Below are 22,923 nucleotides of genomic sequence, written 5' to 3'. Positions count from 1 at the left end.
GTGGTTCTGGGGATGACAGGGGAAGGAGGCTCCCATTGGTTTGGCCAGTTGTTCATTGTGTGACCTGACTTTGTGTGGTTCTGAGGGAGACATCTCCTCTTGTAATATTTGCCAGAATAACAAAAAAGACATTATAGAGTAATGGAAGGTTCATAGAAAGAATGACTTGACTAAATCCCCTTTGTTTCATTGTGTTTTGTATATGGCAGGAGGAAGCTTCTCCATATTCTTTACTTGATATCTGTTTGAATTTCCTGACTGCCAACCTAGAGAAGTTCTGCACAGAAAGGCAAGATGGAACACTTTGCTTGCAGGAGCCAGGAATGTTCCCTCAAGAGGTGGCTGATCGACTGCTGCAGACGATGGCATTTCATGGTAAAAACAATCATTTGTGGGTCAGTGGTGAACTTATTTCACTGGAATGTGACATTGCAGTTCTGCTATATTTTCTAGTAGATTCTGCTGCTGCAGCTGTTAAAACTGTGTTCTGTAATCCCTTAATAGAGAATTTTTGTTATTTTTGCTTTACACAGCTTCAGCTGAGCTTTGCATTGCCACATAGATCTAAATAGAAAGTTCTTAGTCTTGGTTTATGATTTTACTGTTCCTTTATTGAACATTCTTCAATCTTCTTTCAGTCATTTCAGAAAAAAAACAAAAAAAGATTCTACTACTTTTAGCAACAATACCTCTTGAAGAGCATTTAATTGATTTTTTTTTTTAAACTGTGTGCCCCTGTGATCAAGTTAGAAAAAAAACTTGTGATTCATTAAAGCAGTTTCTCATCTCTTTTAACACTTTTATTGACATAGAATTATTTGTTTCAAAGCACTCAGTTTTAAAGTGGTATAAACAGCTTATGGTATTCTTACATTTTGTGTTCTGGCTTACTGGTTCTCTCAGCATTTCTCTGAGGATAGGGCTGCTATCTCAGTTGCTTGCTTTAAGCATGATAAAAATTGTGTAATAAAATTTCTTTTAATGAAAAAGTAAAGGTATAAATTGTGCTAGAGTAGAGATAAGAGACCTGTTCCTTGAGATGCTGGAGACTTTTCATGTGTCATTTCTCATTTTTTTACAAAAATTACTGTAAACAGACCAAACACCCTATCCTATAGATGCAGATTTTATTTGAGTCTTACTGGGCAAGTAATGGTTTTCTCAAGTTGTTCTGGTCAGAAGTAACAGAAAGAATGATCCTAAAATAGACAAACTCATAAAAAAAAAAGAGTAATCTTTAACATACACTACTTTCTGATAAGGAGTTATTTAGAGTAGTCCCAAGAAATCAGATTCAAGGAAACTGAATTACCAGAAACTTACTACCAGTGCTGGAAGTGGTGAAGACATTTCCAGACACCAAAATACCACAAACACAGAGAATGCAGGATGGAAAAAAAGTGTGTGGCAGGTAAACACAGTGTGGCTAAGGTAGGCCCGGGAGAGAGCTTTGGTCCTTAAATGAAGAGATTAGCAAAAATTAAGAATTTAGTGATACTTTAACCAAACTGTAATTATATTTATTGCTTTTACTTTTTCTGCTCCATACCAGTTGTTCTATCCCATATTTTTGTTTTCCCTGCAAAAGAGGAAAGTAGTCCCCTGACTACTTGGTCAGAAGTGCCTGAAGCGTTTGCTTCTTAGAAAGGTCTGCAAATCTTTATATTTGCCTTTGTCACGGAGGGAATTGCTAGCCCATGACTTAAATCCAAACTGTAGTGGCAATGATGTTATTATTCAAATATATTGCATTTTTATTTCATTTTCTTTGTTAAGTATGTGTGAAGGTAGGAGATTAAAAACTAGGAGTATTGACATTTATTACCCTGTAGGAGCAAAACTAGGACATGTTCTTCCTACTCCTTTTGTATGGATGCTTGTGCAACTGTACCCTTCACATGGCTTTTTGTAATCCTTCTGTTGATAAGACACCAAGATTTCATATTTGTATATTCAATGCATTTTTGATAATTCAGGGAACTCCATGTATTGTTTCAGTTAGGATGTTGCCAGTGTCTTGCAAGAAAAAGCTACTTATGCATTCTTTCTACTGAGTAAAAAGATACTAAACAAGATTGTTGCTTTTTCTTTTTTTCATTGCTGTCTGTTTTCTCCTTCCCACCCTTTCCTTGCCCTCTTCTTTCTATTCTTTGAATCACTTCTTAGGTTTCTCTCTCACATTCAGCTTGTTTCTGAGCAACACTCCTACCTTCTTCATATAGAGCTTAATTAGCTTAATTTAGTATTGATTCGTCTTAGGAATTCAGTGAAATGCTGGATTATGTAGTTAAAGCAAGATGAGAACAAGTCATTGATAGGTGGTGCAATCTTGAGGTTAATGAACTGTGGCCAGAGGAGAATTGCACTCAGAAATTTTGAAATTCTGCTTTTAACACACTTCTAACCAGTTCAGTGAGAAAAATGCAGTAAATGAGGGCAGCAGAGAAGTGTTTATGAATCATACCCGTATTTTTTTAATTTTGTGTTCCATTTCCTGAACCAAACAGGTAACATGCATTTACTGCTTCTTATTTATCTGTCCTATTCTTAAACCTGGAATTTTCCAAACATGACCTCATTATCTTCAAAGTGGAATGGCAAACGTAAGATTTTGGTATCAGTGGTGTAATGATCCGAGGAAAACTACTTTGTAGTTAATTTTCTCTGCCAATATTTTGTACACTTTGGGTCTTTAATGTCAAAGTGGTGGTATGTAACACTGGAGCCAAGCACTGATGCTGTTTTCCCACAGGGCTTCTGAACGATGGGACTGTGGGCATCTTCCGAGGCAACCAGATGCGCCTGAAGCGAGCCTGTATCCGCAAAGCCAAAATCTCAGCCGTGGCTTTCCGCAAAGCCTTCTGCCATCACAAGCTGGTGGAGCTGGATGCCACGGGGGTCAATGCAGATATAACAATCACAGACATTATCAGTGGACTGGGCAGCAATAAGTGGATCCAGCAGAATCTGCAGTGCCTGGTGCTGAACTCACTGACTCTTTCTCTGGAAGACCCCTATGAGAGGTGTTTCAGTCAGCTCTCCGGGCTTCGCGCCTTGAGCATCACCAACGTGCTGTTCTACAATGAGGACTTGGCAGATGTTGCTTCACTTCCCAGGTTGGAAAGTCTGGATATATCCAACACCTCTGTCACTGACATAACAGCACTCCTCACCTGCAAAGACCGGCTCAAGTCTTTGACCATGCACCACCTGAAATGCTTGAAAATGACCACGACCCAGATTCTGGATGTTATAAGAGAACTCAAATACCTGAATCACCTTGATATTTCGGATGACAAACAGTTCACATCGGACATAGCTCTTCGTTTACTGGAACAGAAAGATATCTTGCCTAACCTTGTGTCTTTGGACATTTCTGGAAGAAAACATGTCACAGATAAAGCTGTACAAGCATTCGTTCTGCAGCGGCCCACGATGCAGTTTGTAGGACTGCTAGCTACTGATGCCGGCTACTCAGAGTTCTTAACAGGAGAAGGAAACCTGAAGGTTAAGTGGGGGAATTAATTTCAGTGAAAAAATATAATGTGCAGGGAAAATAGGGCTAATAGTTTGTAAATGTATGTGTGTGTAGGTTCATTTTTTTTAAAGTGTTAATTATAATTAGGCTTTAGGTGAAATTCCTACTTAATTTTGACACAAACTGCTAAACTTACATAATACTGTATATATACATATACTTGTAAGAGGCATCTGTTTTCTGTGCCTTTTCAGTGAACCTTAGATCTTGATTTTGCATGTCTAAGAAGGCTGAACTTTGTCTTGTCTGAAGTCACTTAGTGGGATAATATTCCCTGGATTCCAGACAGTATCTGGCATAAGTCAGCAATGTGTAAGGGGTGGAGGTAGAATTTGCATAAGCTTTGAGCAGTTCATGATTAACACAGCAGATACAATAAAGCTGAATCACTCAGTTGCTGTTATGCTCCATCACCGCAGCTATTTCCTCTTACAATATTTCTACCCATCTTGAAAGGTCTTCTGGTGATGAATACATCACCTAAGAAGCAATAACTTAGGATGAAAGACTTCCTCTTCTTGAACAAATCCTCAGTTACTTAGCCCCTTAGGATGAGATTATATTTTCTGAAGTGCATTTATTTATCTTTTAGAGCCAGGCAACAAGACATCATTCCCTGTTCTGTAAAATCTGAAGGCAGTTATTGGAGAATGAGCAGGTCAGAATTAATTAAGAAAAAGTTGTTTTAGACATGTCAGTGGTATATCATCTTTGACACTGAGTTTTCCTTTCTGCTGTGTCTTGAGGATGATGGAAGCTGCAGAGAGAATGAGGAAGAGAGCCTAATGTGTCCATAGTTTAATCTGTCTTCTGTGCAAGTCTAGTTTTCCACTTCAGTTTTAAAATTCAGAATGCTCTTGTTGTAGGCAAGTGGAGTAAAACAGCTTCTCAATTTTGTATTTTTTCCCTCTGAAACATTTGACAGTTTTTAAGGTCCAGGTTTCTTGAGTACCTAGTTGTCACAGCTGATAGCAAAGTGTCTCAATATTGAAATGCATAGAGAAAGCAAGTTCCCCTTTGGTGTGATGATATCCAGCATCAGGCGGTTATACCTCATGTTTGGTATAAAATAATACAATGTAATCCTTGCTGTTCAGAATACTTGCTTCATAGAACTGTCTGTGCCATGAAAAGGCAGGAAGGAAGAAGGTTCTAGTAATGTGAAAGTCACAATGGACTTGTGGCACTGTGGTTAGCAAAATGCAGTTTGCATTCCTTTTTTTTTTTTTTTTAAGGCATAATTGTCAAGAAGAGACTGTAGGCTATGATTGGTTTTATCTCCTTTTTCTTTTTGTTTTGTGTGACCTAAATTCATTAGTAACTACTGAAATATTCAACTGCTTAGTCTAGATACTGCTAAAGAGTAAACAAGACACAGAACTCATGGAAACTGCAGAGGTAAAATATTACTGTCTTTACAGCAGCCCTGTGAAATTTGATTATGAACACTAGGCAGATATTATAGTTGAGAACATGAAACCAAGTGGAAATTTTTCATGTAGGGTATAATTGGCTGTACAACATGTCAGTAAACAGGGCTGCCCTGTTCTAATCAGTGGAGAATAAAAAACAAAATCCAAGATGCTCTCAGTTCTCTCAAGGCTGTAATATATTCCTGATATCAGAAGTTTCAAAAAAATATGCCTGTATACAATACAGGATGCACAGAATGTGACACTTTATATATGAGCATTTTGCTTTTTTTGTGTGTGCCATGTTAGGTAGAACAGGTTCTGCATGCTGCCCTAAGAATTTTAAAAACCAGTGATTGCAGCAACGATTCATTAAATAGTAGGACTTAGGAACAAACCAGTTACACAATTTACAGTTATAAACAGAAAATATCATTAGATGGAAACTAGAGCAGGCTGGCAATCATTTGCTTACTGAAGGACTTGGCCAAATCACTGCCTTTGAAACTGCAGCTTTGCATTTTTTGAGAACAAAGCTTTGCAAGTAAAATGTTAACATCTTGAACTAAAGATTATTTCTGTGTTCACAGGTGTCAGGAGAAGCAAATGAAACTCAGATTTCAGAAGCACTGAAGCGGTACAGTGAGCGGGCCTTCTTTGTGAGAGAAGCACTCTTTCATTTATTCAGCCTGACACATGTAATGGAAAAAACTAAGCCTGAAATTTTAAAGGTAAAATTGGTTCTTATGTGTTCTTCCTGAGCTCATCCCCAAAATCCTGGTATAAATTGGTTTATAAGCTTTTACCTTTTTGGTTGTGTTTTTTAAGATTATAATTGTAATGTTAAATAAAAATAAAGAACTATTTAAACACGAGTGATGTAGAAGATGCCCTGTAGTGTTTTATGTTAGGCAAAATTGTTCTCTGCTAATGGAAATTATCTAAATTTAGTAGCATGTAAATTAATTTTTTCACATACCTTTGATGATGATATGAAATATTCTTCAGATGCTGAATTCTGTCATTAGATCATATCTGTCTGGGTTCTAATCAAAGGTGTGTCTACTCTTATTCACCAGACAGAGCAGTGCCTTCTGCTGATGCTCGTGAAACAGTAATAATAAGGAAGGAATTCAGTGACTGCTTCTCTACTGTCACCCTCCAGTATGGTAATGGGTGAATGGATTTGTTAGTGTTCTGTATGGGGCTGTAACCTGGAGCCCAGAAACTTCCTTAGAAATTCATTCCAGGCATTGGCTTTCCATGTCTAGAATGTTAGAGATGGTTTAAGTTTTGTAGGAATCCTAAAAAGAGGACCAATAGGACACATGGTTTTTATTTTTCTTATCCTCTTCGATGTTGAACAAGTGGCCTTAAATTTGGCATCAATGTCAAAAAGACTTTACCAGTCAGTTATCAACAAGAAAAATATTATTATTAGGTGTTTATTTGGTGAGATCACAATCAATATACATGGCCAAAAACATCATTCAGGAAGAAGCTGCAAAAAATCTGTCCTGAACGAGCAGCTCAGAATGTGACTTCAAATGGCTGATCACCAAACAGCAAGGCACTACATCATTACCATTGCACTGCAGAAACTGTCCTGCTTCATTCACCTCTGAAAGGATTTGGTGATTCCATCCCAGCCTGGCTCTTTCTAGGAATTTCTTGTAATCTGTGCAGCCTCTTCTTTGTGAGGTTGCTACAAGCTGTGCAGAAAGACTTGGAGCAGTAGAAGTTGCCAGCTTTGAATTGCTGAGCAAAAGGAAACGTTATTCCTTGAGAATTCAAATCACACCAGATGGATTTCTCACTCAAGTACAAGGGAGGCACAAATTGGGTGCTGTGAGTCATTGTTGTGGCCTCGAGCTGGAGGCAGATTGTTCTTGGGGTCTGGGTGCAAATGTGTGAGCAGCTAACGTGGGCCACCCTTGTGCTGCAGCTGGTGGTGATCGGCATGAGGAACCACCCCCTGAACCTGCCCGTGCAGCTGGCGGCGAGCGCCTGCGTCTTCAACCTCACCAAGCAGGACCTGGCGGCTGGGATGCCCGTGCGGCTCCTGGCAGACGTCACTCACCTGCTCCTCAAGGCCATGGAGCACTTCCCAAATCATCAGCAGGTACAAGGCAAACCTCCTCTGCTTTCTCTGGTGTCCTCTGTCTTGTGGGCCTCAACAAAAGGTTTCTCCACATCCCAGGACCTCGGGGAAATATGTTCATAGCAAGGAAGTGTTCCGAAGTTTTTGTGTTTCTAATGAAGCAATTGTTTTTCATTTCTCACAGCTGCAAAAGAATTGCCTTCTTTCGCTATGCAGTGACAGAATCCTTCAGGATGTCCCATTTAACAGGCAAGTTTTAGATGTCAGTTGACATGAGTTGCAGCATTGCAGAATATTTTTCTTCAGAAGCTTTGTTTCTGGCCACAGTTTTGCTCAGTTTAAATCCTTCCAGTGTGCTGAATTTATCTGGCCTATATTGTTTTAAGCCTGTTGACCCAAATATATACATTGAGTGTAGGTCTGACAAAATCCTTTGCTGTACAGGGGTTTTTTAACTTCACCTGGATGGGTCTATCCTTAATTCCATGTAACAGAAGTCAGCGTTTCTCTGGGGTTACTTTTTGCAGATGTTTTTCTACTCAAAAGTTTTGTCCAAATACTTTGAAGTGTGGCAGTCTGCTGTTTCAGAAGATTGTGCCAAATTTTTCTTCCTTCTTTGGAAGCACTTCCTGTGCACTCTGATATATAATTAGAAGTAAGAGACCCTAAGTCAACAGCTTAAAGCTCACAGAGACTGATACAATACCTCCAATTTCACTGTGTCTTTCTACTTTTTATGGTATAAAGCATGCTTCTGTTGTCTGTGTACATCTTTCTTTTACTAACACTTAAGAGACTTATGAAAATTATGGTTTTTTAACTTCCAGGTTTGAAGCAGCCAAACTTGTTATGCAGTGGTTGTGTAATCATGAAGATCAAAACATGCAAAGGATGGCTGTAGCCATAATTTCCATTCTTGCTGCAAAGGTATGGAATTAAGCTTTGAGATGATAGGATAACATTTCTAAAGTCTAAAATAATCAGTCTAAGCTGATTTCCTTCTGTTTGTTTACAGCTTTCAACAGAGCAAACAGCTCAACTTGGTGCAGAACTCTTCATTGTTAGGGTAAGTCAGATGCTCTCCTGCCATCCCATCCTCTCCAGCTGTTCATACTAGCAGTATTCCTGAAGATACAAAGTAAACATATAAAATTCTAAGAACATGTTAATGTGTATTCATGTGAAAATTATTTAGAAGGTTAGCCAAAGTGGAAAAACTTGACACTATTAATGCAAAGTAAGATAGCAAGACCTATCTTGATTTGAAATTAATTGTTTAAGGTGAAAGATGCTCAAAATGAGAATATGTGAAGTAAATACTGCTGTAAAGGTTCTGAGTTCTGTGGGTGGCTTTGTGCCATCTGTACTAGCCCTACACATGTAATTACTGTGGAAACAAAGGAATTCCTTTAGCAGGTAACCATGTTCAGAGCAGAGGCAAAAAGTTTATTAGCTGGTCTAATTTGTATAGTTTGACTCTAAGCATGTATATCTTTACTCTGTGTATAAATGGCAGCTATACCTTGCCCACTTAGTGTAGAAAAAAGCAGAGGAGTTAAAACATCTATTGATATTTTGATGGGTTTTTTTCCCTAGCAACTTCTACAAATAGTTAAACAGAAAACAAATCAGAATCTTGTAGATACCACCCTCAAGTTCACATTGAGTGCACTTTGGAACCTCACAGATGAATCTCCAACAACGTGTCGGCACTTTATTGAAAACCAAGGGCTAGAACTTTTCATGAGAGTCTTGGAGGTGAGGAAGGGGGGCTTGGTGGTGGATTTGCCGCACAGGTTTGTAATTAAAGCCGTTTCAATAATAAGCATAAATATTTACTTGTTTTTTGTTTCCTTATCCGCAGTCTTTTCCATCTGAATCATCCATCCAACAGAAAGTTCTTGGACTTTTGGTGAGATGAAAAAGAAAAACAGTCTGAAATATATACTTTTAAAATTTTATTTTGAAAGGATTTTTTTACCCTGTGTTAATCTGAAAAATTAGTTTTTCATATCCTAATATTTTTATTTTTTACATTCTTTAGTCCTTATAGTGTGTATTATTTGCAATTGACATGTTTTTGGACTGTTTTGTGTTTTTTCAAAAGTTATATTGAAATTGATGATTACAGTAAGTAAAAAGAGCTTTTAAGAAAGGAGAGTGAGGCTTCACGAGTCCAAATACAAAAAGTAGGTTGAAAGTCAGTGGCATGCAAAATTTTGCACTGCTGAAATTTTTTTAAATTTGGCTTGAGAATGTTAAAAATAGCCTTTGATTTAGTGTAATCTAAATGTTAATGGCATAAAATCCCTTATGAGAAAACCTCTTCATTTTGATGCAGATTCCTGCATAGACTGGAAAAATCTCCTAAAGCAAAAGTAGTATTTTGGCATGTGGGGGTCACCTGGATGTACAGAGATCTCATCTGAGTATTTATCTGTATCTACTCACACAATATCGTTCAAGTTTGTGTTTATCTCCCTTGCACCATCTTCTTTCTGTTGACATTTTCTCTTTTTTTCATTATTTATTTCCCCATTCCAGAATAACATAGCTGAAGTGAAAGAACTCCATTCTGAGTTAATGTGGAAGGACTTCATAGACCACATCAGTAAATTGTTGCACAGCGTGGAGGTGGAAGTCAGCTACTTTGCAGCAGGGATTATTGCTCATTTGATATCTCGAGGAGAGCAGGCCTGGACATTAAGTCGCAGCCAGAGGACATCTCTCCTTGAACAGCTGGTACAGAAATAATGGTGAATTTTATCACAGTCTTTTCTATTTTATTTCAATGTTTGTATTTAACAATCAATGTTCTTGGTTCTGTATTTTACAGCATACTGCCATTTTGAATTGGCCAACCCCAGAATGTGAGATGGTGGCTTACAGGTAAATATTGCTTTATCTTGTGATCAAGAGCTTGGGGAAAAAAAAGCATACCACATATCTACTACATCTGATATTTGCAGGTAGCTGTCTTAAATAAGTTTTAGATGCAGCAGACTAGCCTCTTAATATTTATCAATGTCTCCTGTAGTTACAATGTGGCTAACATATGTAGTTAACATGTGGAACAGACATATGACCTCTGAAGTAATAGTATCTAGTAATAAAGCAAGTAACTGTTTCTTTTCTTTTTCTTTTTTTTTAATAGGTCTTTCAATCCATTTTTCCCACTACTTGGCTGTTTCATGACACCTGGTGTCCAGTTATGGGCAGTGTGGGCCATGCAGCACGTCTGCAGCAAAAATCGTATGTATTGAGAGAATATTACCCTTAAAATTCTTATTTTTTGGTATGTTACTCACTAGCATGAAGTGGGAAAAATAAGAATTTCTGGGGTATTCACTCCTAATCCTCTGGAGAAACTACATTTGGGGCTTGACTAAATGGGGCAAAAAATGAGAGCAGTGGAAGTGCCTTATGTCTCTTCTATTAACTGAAATTTTACTGTTAGATGCATAGTGTTAATTCCAAAATCTGGATTTGTTAAGATTTAACTACATTTTTTGCTTGCACTTCTGTTTTTATTCAAATAAAATATGCAAATATTAATGCTGGGCAACAAATTCCTTACTGTGGGAACAGAAGCCGTAGTTATTCCTCATCTCTAATTGCCTTTTTGCAGTAACTTGCTGTGACATAAATGTCGTTTTCCTAATCTCTCTTTCCCATCTGTAGAATGAGAAGTAGAATGATTTGAGAGCATTTGATGTAATGCACAGTTGTTGGGAAAAAGAAATTCCCCAACCATACCTAAGTGTAGGAGGGGACAAACCTTCCTGGCTTTTAATGTTGGGGTTTTTTTTGACAGAAATTTTTTGCGTGAATATATCTATATAAAGCAGACTTCTTCTAAAGTATTTAAAATGTTTTCTATGCCAGTTTTTAATCTCCTTGATGGCAGCATATCTAGGCTTGTTTATCCCTGTCCCATAAATCTCTATTTCTGCAATGATAAGGCATCTATTCGGGACCCACCAATAGCATCACATAATATATAACTGCACACAGAATACCATTTTGCTGCCCTTCATAGAGCTCATAAAAATGCCACTGTTCCCAGGGTACTGTCCAGAAATCTGTGAGATTTTTCATTATGAAGTCAGACTGTTCTGACACAATTGTTTTACTGGTCAAATCTGGATAACAGATTTAAAATAAGGCCTTGTAATTTCTCTTTGTGCCTCAGTCCTGTTAACTTTGTGTTGTCCTATTTGTTCTATTTATTTTTGGGTGTTTTTTTGCCTTCACGTCTTTTAACATGCCACTGAGGTCTGCATTGGCCTACTCCTGATTTGAGACCAAAACAGAATTCTTTTAGTTCTCATGGTAGTTGATGCCAGGAGCTTCTGGACAAAGTTGCAGAGAAACCAAATGTATGGTAGCAAATGTAATAACCTACTGTGGGGGGGAAAGTGTGTAATTCTGAAATACGAAGATGTATTTTGGAGGAAAATCTTCAGCTTTTGGTGCTTGGTACCAAGAAAGCTTTTAGTAGTCCTGGAGAGCAGATGCTTTTTATTTTGACCCCCTCTTATAGATGACAGCATAAAGTAGTCTGGAAGTAATTGGTTTAAAATTTTTTGGAGGTTTTTTTTTTGTTTTTTTTTTTTTTAATTCTGCTGCTGTTTGTCTATGTCACAGTCACCTCAGTGAGGTAACCCAACTAAAATATTTGTAGTGCCACAGTAAATGTGATCCCCAGCGAAATGCTCAACATCAGCATTAAAAGAAGTCTGGTGTTGCACCACTGAGATGAATGGTGAAATTGGGCCCATCTGAGGTAATGCCCTGTGGATTGCATTACAGTCATCCTGACCTTTCCATAACAACTTCTGGAGCTTGCACATTACATCCACCCTACAGCTCTTTTTATAGCTGTTCCCTGCTCTTAATAATGCTGCAGCTGATGGGGGTGTGATTTCAACGTACTGAATTCCAGAATGTAAGTGGAAAAAGCCCTGGAAAGGCATTTGTAGCAACTTATAATTAATGAGAGGCCACCATCAATATATTTAGCAAACCATTGGAAGGAACTAGTTTGTATTTGCTCTCCAAGCCTGGAGGCCTCCACAAAAGATGTGGTACATCTGATACCATTTTTTGGTAACTGTTCTGTCCCAAGGTTTTTGGGAAAGGGGCTATTATTATCTGGAGATTCATAGACGCTGTAGTGCTTTTGATTCCCATTTCTTCTGGTTTATTTATGTGCGCTTTAAATGCCTGTAGAGGAGGTGGGGGAAAGAGAGAGTACTGTGCATATTATAGGGCACTTCCCAGTCAGCTGAGACAGACTGGTAAGAGACCTGATTACAGCTGGAGTCCTGTCCAAATAACTCTGTTGTCACTTGTTAAAGTACTCATGCACTTCTGTGGACACGTTAGGGAGTGTCTTAAATACTGCCTGGAGACAAAAGTGGATTTGTATCAGTGTTTACAGTATCTCCTACCTTTACCCTAGATAATTCTGGCTTTAATTCCTTTTTTATAATCCTATTACAGCTGCCAGATACTGCAGCATGTTAATTGAAGAAGGTGGCTTGCAGCATTTGTACAACATCAAGGAAAATGTCCACACTGATCCCCACGTCCAAAGGATTGCTGTTGCCATCCTGGATAGTTTAGAAAAACACATTATGCGCCATGGGAGACCACCACCGTGTAGAAAACAGCAACAAACCAAACCAAACTGAAAGCTGCAGGTAGAGGAGTGTAAAGTATTGTCTCTGTAATAATCCTCTCTGATATGTGTGTAGTTGGAGTAACTTATAATATATTGGTCACCATTAAAGTGATTTGCTGGTAACTGTGGTACCCAAACCATGTATGGTAACCTTGCTGAACGTCACCTTTAATGGCAACCTCGTGCACAACTTGTAAAGGGTCACAGCTTGAGCTGGTCATGCCTGCAGGGTTAGTGCTGGCTACCAGGAGATGGGACTTGTACAGATCCATATGCACAGCTGGAAAGAAGACTTCAAGGAGTACCTTGTTTTGTGACTTCTGAGAGAAAAGGCTGTTCCATCCTTGTGATTGCTGTTCATAACACTGTTCACCAGTTTGGTGTTTGAATAAAACTGTGTGTGGTTGTGAGATCAACACTTACAGACTAAAACAAAAGTCTATGCATGCAGGTGACAGAGAGACTTGTAACTAAGGTGACCAAAATGTCCATTGCCTCTTCACCCTTCTAGACACAACTGGGGTCTTGAGCTTCCTTTTCCTTTTGCCTGCAAGCCATGTTCTTTTGTTTTCCTTACTGCTGGGATGATGCATTTTTACAGTTCATTTCTCCAGAGTCCTCCCTGCTCCTGTCAAGGTGGGGACCAGCATCACATTCAGGGAAAGGGGAAATCCATTGAAGTAAAGCAGTAGAAACAGAACTAAAATGAGACAGTACTAAAGGGATGTTTGAGAATTTAAATTTTATAACAAGAATGGGGTTTTGTTGTGTGACTACTTTTGGTTGTGTGTGATATCTTTCTTTTGTTTTTAGAATACTCATGGGGATAGGAGAAGGCTCATTAGAGCAAAATAACTGGCATGACTTCATCATCTAGGGGGTTGCATGTATTCATAGAAGGCTGGGATATTTGGTCACCTTATTTATAAGAGACTAATGATTTCTTTCATTTTCTGTAAATATTCTGTGAGTATTGTGCAGTGAATTCTATTTCCAAGCCATCACAGTGAGTGCAAAGTATCACCCAATGTTCTGTGTAAACCCTGTGTCAATTGCATTGTTTTGTGGAGTATGAAATTTTACATAAAGATGCTAATTGTAACAACCTATTTCTTTCTTGGTTACCTTTGGGTTTCAAACCATGTGTTGAATGAAACATATTGCACAGTGTACAGATGCCTGATACAATGCAAGTGATGGAAGCAAACTGCATGTCCATTCAAATGCAATTTAATTTCAGGTGTTGTTTTTGTTTATCTGCTTAGTCTCCATATTTCCATGGCAACTGATTTGATATTCAGAGACTCTTCTGTAAATATTGGGTAATTGAATTTAAAAAGAAAACTTATGTTTGGTAGCTTACCAGCAGAAATGGCTTCTTCATGATGACTGTATTTTACTATTTTTAAATCCTTTCCCTCCCAACTCCCATCCTTCACATAAAAACACCACCTTTAATCTTCAATAACCTAATTAATGTGTATTTCAGCAACCTCAAAAGGTACTGATCCAGTAATTTAATCAGTGTTGTGTAATTGTTTTTTGTACTAGAGTATAATTTTGGCTGGCATCATTTTAATCTGTGGATCTGGTTATATAAAGTTTTCTCAATTCCAACAGAAATTCAGCTGGCTGCAGCTTTGAATTATGAAGGTGGTTTAAAAATTAAAAACAGCCTACAGGCTTTTACCCACCACCCTTCTAAGATGTCTGCTATGGAATTTCCTTTACATGCAATGGAACACAAAACTTGTCAAAATTGGTGTCAATAGAATGAATATAAATCAATTGCTATAAGATTTTAAAATAAAGATGACAACTCTCCTTACAGTGCTGTCTTTTCCTAATAACAGGAGAATTTGCTGAAGCAACTTAACTGAAAAAAAAATTACTCCTTCATGCAGCACAAAGTGCAAGGATGATGCTGGCATCAGGCCAGATGTTTGAGAGACATGTCACTTCATGAAGTTCTGCAACCAGCAAGTACAGAGATGCTAAATACCCATTTTCTTTTGCTCCCCCACACTTCAGGCAATCAGTGAACAGAATTCTTTCAAGCTGAAAACTGCATGCCTACAAGGTATAAGTGCACTATATCTGTTTGTATATGCCACTTATAGAGAGGTCTCTTCACACTCCTGTGCAACTTCAGGAGTTTCTGCCAGTTTAGAATAATTCTGGAAGCAACTTTCAAACTTTGTATTCTACCTGTAGCATTTGCCATCTTTTGTGAAGGCTGAAAATCCTGACTCTGCTTTACCTTTGCAGATCTTTACATAGAAAATTTGTATGTGTATAATTTGGTAAGGTTCCAACACATTTTTGGCACAAGTGAAACTGTGGTTTCCTTTGATACTATCATAGCATGAAGTTCCAATGTGGTAAGCCACATCTTATTTTGATAACCTATAAAGCATTTCCTATACAGCACTTCCTAAAACCATGTTTGCTGATTAATTAATTTTTCTTTGAAGGCCCCAGTCTAGGAAAGTGTAAGAAGCTGTAGAGCTAAATTGTGTGGCATGTTTTAGTGCTGGAGAACCTCAAAGCAGAAGGAGAAAATAACTTCAGTCAGCTAACAGAGGAAAACAGGTGATGGAGAGAGATTATATGCCCACAGTGTCTGGCATAGACTGATGTGATGGCCTTATGTACCTGTGCACATACAGAGCCTATGTTTTCTCAAGCACTGGTTCCAAAGGGAGGTGAGTTTGGGTTCCTGGAGTGGGTCAGTGTTGCACTACTCACAGCAGAGCTGGGGTCAAGGGTTACTGCTCTGTGCTGGTATTGCTTCTTCTGTCAGAGCAGTTGGAAGAGCACTGATACATCTTTATAAATTTAATTTCTCTCCAGTGTTTGGTTTTGCTGTTTAAATGCACTATGTTTTCTGCTTTTTTTTTTTTTCTTATGGTGAGCCAAAACTTCTCCACATTCCTCACTTGACATCTGTGTGAGAGCCATAACCGCTGACTTCAGATGAACATGCTTTAAAGATCAGGAGTACAAAGTTAAATCTTTATTTGGAGATTTGTGCAGAAAAATGATCCAGTGGAATAGTTAGAAATGCAGTCCAAGGCAAGGAGTTAAGTGCACAGAATGGTGTAATAAAAATAATCCTGTATATAAGAAATCAGTGGATCTCCAAAAACTCGAGGGGAAGCAGAAAGCATTATTTGCCGGTGAACCGAGGTGGTCGCTTCTCCCTGAAGGCAGCCATCCCTTCCTGACGGTCTTTGGTGGGAATATTCTACATGAGAAAAAAAATAAAGAGGTATGTTTTCCATTTACAAGTTTGATGTGTTTTTAAGTCCTGACTAATTTGGCAGTAGTGGTGTAAGACTAAGTTTGCTTTTCTTTCAATGACACATAAAATTCCATGTTTTGCAATTAGGAAAAAAGAGACAGGGTTGTAGTCTAGGTTTGTAGAGTAACTCACAAACAAAGCACCTAAGAAAAAACCCATAGATCTATATAGGAAAACAGTTTCCCATAATCTTTATTCTTCATCTTAAAATATGCTGAGAGACACGTTATATTGTAGTATTGTGATACCCTGTATTGTTCCACCAGCTGAGAAAGGTGCATGCTCTCACAACTTGCCATGAAGAACTACAGGAGGAATTATTTTGAATTTATTAAACTAAAACCATTTGAAAAGCTCATTCCATAACTAACATACAGTTGTTCCTTTCAGGAATGAATTCTGAAGGCAGATTACCTGGGCATAACACATCCCCTCAATAGCCATTCCTGATGCAATGTCAACCTGGGAAGGAGAGGAAAAGGTGTGAGGTTTGTCTGAAGTACAGCCCTCAAAGCTGCTTCAGAGCTCTCAAATAAATGAGAGCAGTCAGTCACTCTCAAACAGTCATAGTAAGTGATCTTCACTCCACATTAGAAGTACAGTATTACTATCTGTAGAAAAAAAAAATCCTGCCATTTTACTTTTATCTTAAAATAAATCTTTTAAAACCTCTGAAATGTTTTTAAATATCTGATATAAAGAAAAATTTTTACAACTCATCTATTCTAAACATTTTTACTGTAGTAATTTTTAAGAGCTGCTAATCTTTTCATTCACTTCAGTATTTAAACAAAAAAAATTATTACCTCCATTCCTTTGTTTATTGCCAGTTTTCCCATTTTCACAGCAAATGGTGCCTTTTAAAAAACAAACCACAACAAATACTTTAAAATAATTAAATTCATATTAACTTATAACAGATGAATTTTTATATTATTATTTTGCTCCAAATGACATCTTAGTCTTCAGAAATCTGCAGGAAGTTAATAAGAATTTTGAAACAATCAATTTGGTGTTGTGTGCAGTTCACAGATGAACACGGTGTGAGTTTCAATGGCCTGCAGGTCTGTGTGGCTGCTGCTGGGGGCTAAACCTCTCCTGTGGGTTAAGCAGCTGGATGTTAACACTTGTTCCAACAGAAACTGCATTCACAAAAAGGAACAGACTTAAAAGAACTTCAAGATCAGGAACCGAGACTTCAGTATTTCAGAGAAAGGAATTTCAGGTGTTTGTTTGCTCTCTCTTAAGGGGAGCACAAGTGGAACTTTACATTGGTCCCATGAGCAATGCACTCACCTGGGGCAGGATTTCTTTAGCCAAAGTTAAAGCTCTCTGGTAAGCTGCATCTCCCTCGCTGTTCTGTGGCACTGAGTGATTTACCAACCCCATGGAGGCTGCCTGTTCTCCATCAACCTGTCTGCCAGTGAAAATGAGTTCCTTTGCAAGACCTATTCCAACACATCTGGGCAGGCGCTGGGTTCCACCTTAGGACAACAGGGAAAACAGCATTTTCCATTTCTGACAAATGCCTCACTAGTGTTTTTGTCTCCTTATAAAACTAGGAGCCTTAAGAAATAAAGGGATCATATGTTTCTTTAATAACTACTAGCTGAATATGTTAACATTTTTAGAGGCATCTGAAAGACTTCAGTATTTTGATAAAAAAGAAAAGGTGTAAAGGGACTTTCCTACATTCAGAGTAAGTCTGAGACAGAACTCTTGATTCACTGATCTCTTTTCGTGACTGTAAGATGCTACTTCTAATTTACATTCAAAACACTTCAAGTGTTCAAGAACGCATTCTAATGGCAAAAATATTTACAATACAGCTGAGAAAGTGAGATTTAATGAATATTAATGAAGGTTTAATGAAGGTTAAGATTTAATGAAGGTTACCTGCTCCAGGCAGAAGTCCTCGTGTGGTCTCAATAAGGCCCATTTTAGCTGATGAAGCTGTAAAAAAATAAACGTAGAATTAGCTACATTTTGATTTGTATTACCAGAAGTTTTCCAGACTGAACAGATCAATAAAATTAGAAACTGTCAATACTGAACTGGATCTCCATTTATCCAGGTAGCCAGAAAGTCTGAATGTCTGTTCCAAGTCTGCTTACCCCAGTGTAGCAATTTTAGCTAGAAAAATGAACCTCGAGTCCCTTCTAGGTAAAATATAATGGATGGAAGAAACAGAAGAAATAAGGCTTCCAACCCAAACTGATTTAAGCTGGGAAGGTTAGATCTAGCCAGAGTATATCTGATCCAGTATTAAGTTACTATAACTATTCAATCTTACTAATAAATAGTTTTCTAAAGGAATCCTAATCTTACCTAAAAATAGGTTTTACTTTTTAAGCACGGGAACTACTTTCCAAATAACTAAATGTCACCATTTCTGTACAACCTTCTCTTAAATTTCTCTCAAGCTCCTGGATTCCATTAACAATCCACTGTCACGTGTGTAAGTTGTCTTTAAAATGCAGCCATCAATTATCAGGAGGTTGCTACACTGAGCAACACAAACCTGCCACTCGGAGGTCACAGGCCAGGGCCAGCTCTAATCCACCACCCAAGGCGTAGCCATCGATTGCAGCGATCGTGGGCACAGGCAGGGCAGCTACAGAAGAGAGCACAGATTGCACAGTTGTGTTCCACAAGTTCTGTTTCACGGGGCCCTGGAATTTAGATCCTTACGTTTTAAAGCTTTCAGTTCAGAATTTCTCAAGGACTCATTTCATTTCTGCCACGAATTTTTGGTCTGGAAACAGTAAAAATTACCTTCTTGCACTTCTCCCTCCTTTGTAAGAATGCAAAACATGCTTCTTCCATGCAAAGAAGCTTGCAAACAAAGTACTGCAATGCAAAACAGGATCAGTCCTCTCCTTGCAAATTTATGACATGAATATTCAAATATTCATCTGTTGCAGTTAAACAGCCAAAAAGAAGGCACCATCCCTAGGTCCTGTCACAATGCTCAGTTTTTGTGATGCTTTTGTTAGCCAAGGCTTCTGAAAACAGGAACAGTAAACACTGTTTAACTAGGTTACCTCATAGTTGAGGAGCTTGATGTACCTGGAGATTAGCTGCTTGATACTTTTTTAAATACTCAAGCAGCTGGATGCAAACTTCTGAAGTCAGCTAGTTCTCAGCTGTAACCACCCCTCTGACTGCACCTGTCATTTTTTAAAAATTATAATTGTTGCAATTCTGATTGGTATTTCAGACAGATTTGACTTTGGTACTCCTTTCTAGTGAGAGCAGAATAATTCATAAATAGGGGAAGAAAATTAATTGCAGAAGCTCAGATTCATTTTGCAAAGAAAAAGAAAAGGGAGGTGAGGCAGTTGTACAATCCCTCCTGACATTGCACAAATCCATTTAGCAAATCCATTCAGAGATTCAAATCCATGTTCTTAGGTCTCTGCCACATTTTGAGTGTTTCTGAACGTGTACTGGAAGTGGGACAACCAACACAGCACTTGCCTCCCAAGGATTCCACAGAAGTGTGGAATAAATAAATGCTTTATTGGTGCAGGTATTTATCACATAGGTGTGTATGTGCTTTGTTGTGCATAAGAAACATATATTGTCCTTGGAGGGGCAGCAGGATGGTTGGGATTTAATTCCAATTGGATCTTTCTTTCAGGCATAAGATGAAGCCATTTGGAAAGCTAGTCCTAGGTGGATAACCTGCTGGCTATTCTCTCCTTCACCATTTCTAAATGTTTCACTACAAGTGGTCTAGAATAGATTTTCCAACTGATATAATCCTTTACCTATTTCATCCATAAGATTTCTCAGTCTTCTAACAAACTCTCCAACTTCTGCATCATCCATCTTTGCACGTTCCTTTAAGTCTGCTCCTAAACAAAGGAGAAAAAGGTTAGAATCCAGAAAAAGACATCTCAAATGTTCCCTCCTGTCCCTCTCAGATGACAGACCATTTAAAAAGTCTGAGATACAGCATTCCAGTTAAGTAAGGTCCATGGAAGTTGGACTGTGGACATTTGGGCTGCAGCAGTAACAAGGGTGCCCCTCTGTGCCCTTTTGACAAATTTATTTGAATTTCTTTTAGCACTCATTTCCAAGCACTTTTCTGCATGATCTGATTGGCACACAGCCCTGAGAGCCACCACATCTTTTGAGAATAGTTTGCAGAGCCTTTCCTGCTCACCTGCACAGAACACTCCTTTCACCTGGCTCTTGAACACCACCACACGCACCTGCTCATCAAAGCGGAGCTGTTCCAGGGCACTGAACAGCTATGGGGAAGGGAGTGCAGGCAAAAGAAGAAAAAATTTAGGCATATAGATGTGTATATACACTGAAATGATAGCAAGTTCCTAATCTATGATAGAAGTGTTTTGGTTTTTTTTGCTGCAGGTGCCAGAAAATTCATGGAAATCATGTCAGTGGAACCTGCAGGTTTTTCCACTACAAATTCAGCATGATACATTTCCCCATCTCGTTTTTCCTTCCACTCAGAGATGAACCTTTGCTGTATCTAAAACTTCCCTTCCTGTCCAGGCATGAGCCAGACCTATAGGATGTGTCATCCTTGAACAGATCACCTGCTAAGGTGTGACAATGAGAAAGCTTTTGTTGTAATGACACAAGTGAGGACATTAACTTGCATCTGAGTAACTTCAATAAATTAACTTAAATTAGCTAACTTAACCCAGATATCCCTGTCCACATCTGAGGCAGTAACTCTTACATTCTGTTTTTCTCAAGGTTCACTTGTCTTGCCCCAGTGCCATTTCCCACTGCCCTTCATCATGAGAAAAGGTGTTTTTTAGATTTCCCACAACTGTTCTCACTGCAGTTAGCTATTGATCATGGTTCCAAACACACTCACAGGCCAGGCCCATACTCACTTCATTTACAAATACTTTTCCCAGTGAATTTCTCGCGTGGGGTCGGTTCATTAGGATTTCAGCAATACCTTAGTAATAGGAGACAATTTCAGTTATACTTCATTTAGTTCTCTGACACAGTAATTCAACTGGGAATAATATCTGCTTAGGCTGCATCTTCTCCTTCCTGAAAATGCATATAAAGTATATTCTAAAACAATCGTTTATTTTATAACTGGAGGTGGCACACCATGTCTACAAAACCCAGTTATGCAGAACAACTGTAAAATTCAGTAGGCCTGTAAAAGACTATGAGTAAGGAGACTTTTAGAAAATGACCAGGACATCCAAGAACATATATCTTAAAAATCACGGCAGAAATGGGAAAAAAAAACCCAAACAACAAACCAAAACCCAAATGATCCATCTTAAGTTACTCCTTTGAATTTTATTTAATCTCATTTTTATTGTACAGTCTTGCTGTGTTCCAGTACATTCCCTAATGAGGGAAACCATCCTTTTGGGATGGCTGTTTGCATGAGAACAGCACACACAGGTCACTCTCAGTTCACGTTCCAGAACCATTTTGAAAGTGAACTCCATTTCATTTCAACATTATAAGCTCATCAGCAGAAAGGACTCTACTCAAAGTTCCTAAGTCCAAGCAGAAAAATAAAACCACAACATCTACCTACATCTCCTTTGCACATGTGATTTGTAAATTATTATCCAATGGCTTCTGTATTGGAAGAGGTTTTGGAGAGAAAAGACATCTCCCATTTCTTTGTCTGGACTTCTGCTCACTTCCCAAGCCTTAACATTGCAAGATGCTGTTGCTGTGCTGTAGGTGCACAGCTTTACCTTGCACCTGCCTTGCTTTGTCTTTCTGCCCTGTTGGAAGGTCTCTATTTATTCCTCTGCCTATGGCAGTGGCCAACTACTGAACCAGAGATGTGTGGCACTGGAACGGAGACACAGGCGAACAGCGGGAACCAGCAAAGGAAATGTACAGCTGGTAACTACCTAATGTCTTTGTAACCAGCAAAATACCAAGAATTGTTTATAAACTCCTGCAACAGTTACACAGAAAGTAAATCCCTGGCAATCTGAATCAAACCTCAAACTTCTTCGTGGCTCTCATGGATAAATGTGCAGATATGTCAAGGTCTTGTCCTACCTTTATCACTGCACATTAATGCTGTTAGAAAAATCTAAAGTATACAAACCAGAACTTCTTGCGTTGAGGTCGCATGCACACATAACTTTAGGCGGGAAAAAGTATCTAACGATTCATTCTGCAGCAGCGTTCTTGAAAAAAAGTATCAAGACATAACTGAAAGCAAAACACAACCAGCGCCCCGGACTCGGCAGGGCTGTCACCCCCGCTCGGGCTGCGCCGCGCTGGGAACACACGGCCACGCTCCCGCCAGGCCGAGCTGTTTCCGCCAGGAATGGCAGAAGCGGAGCCGCGCTCCGAGTCCGGCACTCACCGCCGCCGGCCGCGCTCAGCAGCACCTCCGCGCCCCGCGGCGCCCCGGCTGCGCCCGCCCGGCCCCGCGCCCCGCGCAGCGCCGCGGGCACCGCCCGCCACAGCCGCAGCATGGCCGCCGCCGGAACCGGCACGGCCCGGCCCGGCCCCGCCTCCCGGGGGAACGGCCCCGGCCGGGGAGGCAGCGGCGCTGACAGCCCGCGGGAGGGGAGCGAGGGACGAGCCGTGCGGTGCGAAATAGGGGCGCCACCACAAACAGCCCCGCCAGAAGCTTAGTTGGAGTTGGCACCGGCTGTGCGGGGTGCCGCCAGGTCTGTGGGAGGCAGGAGGTGACTTGCGTTCTGTCCGAGATGTGGAGATCCTCAAGGATGACAGAGTGAGGGAAGGGGAAGTTGAGTGGATGAAGGGAAGCGTCGGTTGATGAAGGGTCAGATGTTCAGCTCTCACTGTAAATACATCTGTAGGTAACAAGCAGCATTTCATAAAAAAGAGAAAGATCTCGTCAAGTATCCATCCCAAAGACATCTCTGGAGGAAAAGA

General features: G+C 39.3%; 2 protein-coding genes across 5 annotated transcripts in view; one reads left to right on the top strand and one right to left on the bottom strand.

Annotated features, from left to right (window-relative positions):
• The window catches only part of LOC132330935 (protein zyg-11 homolog B), a 21,569-nt gene extending 5,549 nt beyond the window's left edge, over positions 1–16,020 (top strand). Inside the window, exons 2-15 of one of the 2 annotated variants that reach the window (XM_059853805.1) lie at positions 210–375; positions 2,753–3,507; positions 5,541–5,681; positions 6,896–7,072; positions 7,236–7,300; positions 7,879–7,978; positions 8,067–8,117; positions 8,648–8,809; positions 8,916–8,963; positions 9,596–9,793; positions 9,888–9,940; positions 10,206–10,303; positions 12,557–12,756; positions 14,591–16,020. In XM_059853805.1, coding sequence (XP_059709788.1) covers positions 210–375; positions 2,753–3,507; positions 5,541–5,681; positions 6,896–7,072; positions 7,236–7,300; positions 7,879–7,978; positions 8,067–8,117; positions 8,648–8,809; positions 8,916–8,963; positions 9,596–9,793; positions 9,888–9,940; positions 10,206–10,303; positions 12,557–12,747 — 2,205 coding nt within the window. In that variant the 3' untranslated portion in view covers positions 12,748–12,756; positions 14,591–16,020. Of the gene's footprint in view, positions 1–209; positions 376–2,752; positions 3,508–5,540; positions 5,682–6,895; positions 7,073–7,235; positions 7,301–7,878; positions 7,979–8,066; positions 8,118–8,647; positions 8,810–8,915; positions 8,964–9,595; positions 9,794–9,887; positions 9,941–10,205; positions 10,304–12,556; positions 14,566–14,590 lie in introns of those variants that run through there. The other variant, XM_059853804.1, reaches the window with a different exon arrangement.
• Positions 15,732–22,923, bottom strand: ECHDC2 (enoyl-CoA hydratase domain containing 2). Of its 3 annotated transcripts, none has more exons than XM_059853806.1 (10): positions 22,385–22,923; positions 22,121–22,202; positions 20,213–20,300; positions 19,815–19,901; positions 18,563–18,655; positions 17,938–17,994; positions 17,338–17,525; positions 16,848–16,898; positions 16,456–16,503; positions 15,732–15,984 (listed from the first exon to the last, which is right to left on the bottom strand). In XM_059853806.1, exons 1-10 carry the CDS (start codon positions 22,906–22,908, stop codon positions 15,907–15,909), a joined length of 1,296 nt encoding a protein of 431 aa, XP_059709789.1. In that variant the 5' UTR covers positions 22,909–22,923; the 3' UTR covers positions 15,732–15,906. The 3 variants fall into 3 exon arrangements, with proteins under 3 accessions (XP_059709789.1, XP_059709790.1, XP_059709791.1); XM_059853807.1 differs by lacking the exon at positions 22,121–22,202 and adding an exon at positions 20,916–20,983 and having other exon boundaries at positions 22,385–22,463; XM_059853808.1 differs by lacking the exon at positions 22,385–22,923 and adding an exon at positions 20,916–20,983 and having other exon boundaries at positions 22,121–22,362.

The sequence above is a fragment of the Haemorhous mexicanus genome, chromosome 9 (assembly GCF_027477595.1).
Source record: "Haemorhous mexicanus isolate bHaeMex1 chromosome 9, bHaeMex1.pri, whole genome shotgun sequence".
NCBI lineage: Eukaryota > Metazoa > Chordata > Aves > Passeriformes > Fringillidae > Haemorhous > Haemorhous mexicanus.
Note: the sequence above shows the minus strand (reverse complement) of the source record. Positions and strands in the feature narration are given on the sequence as shown.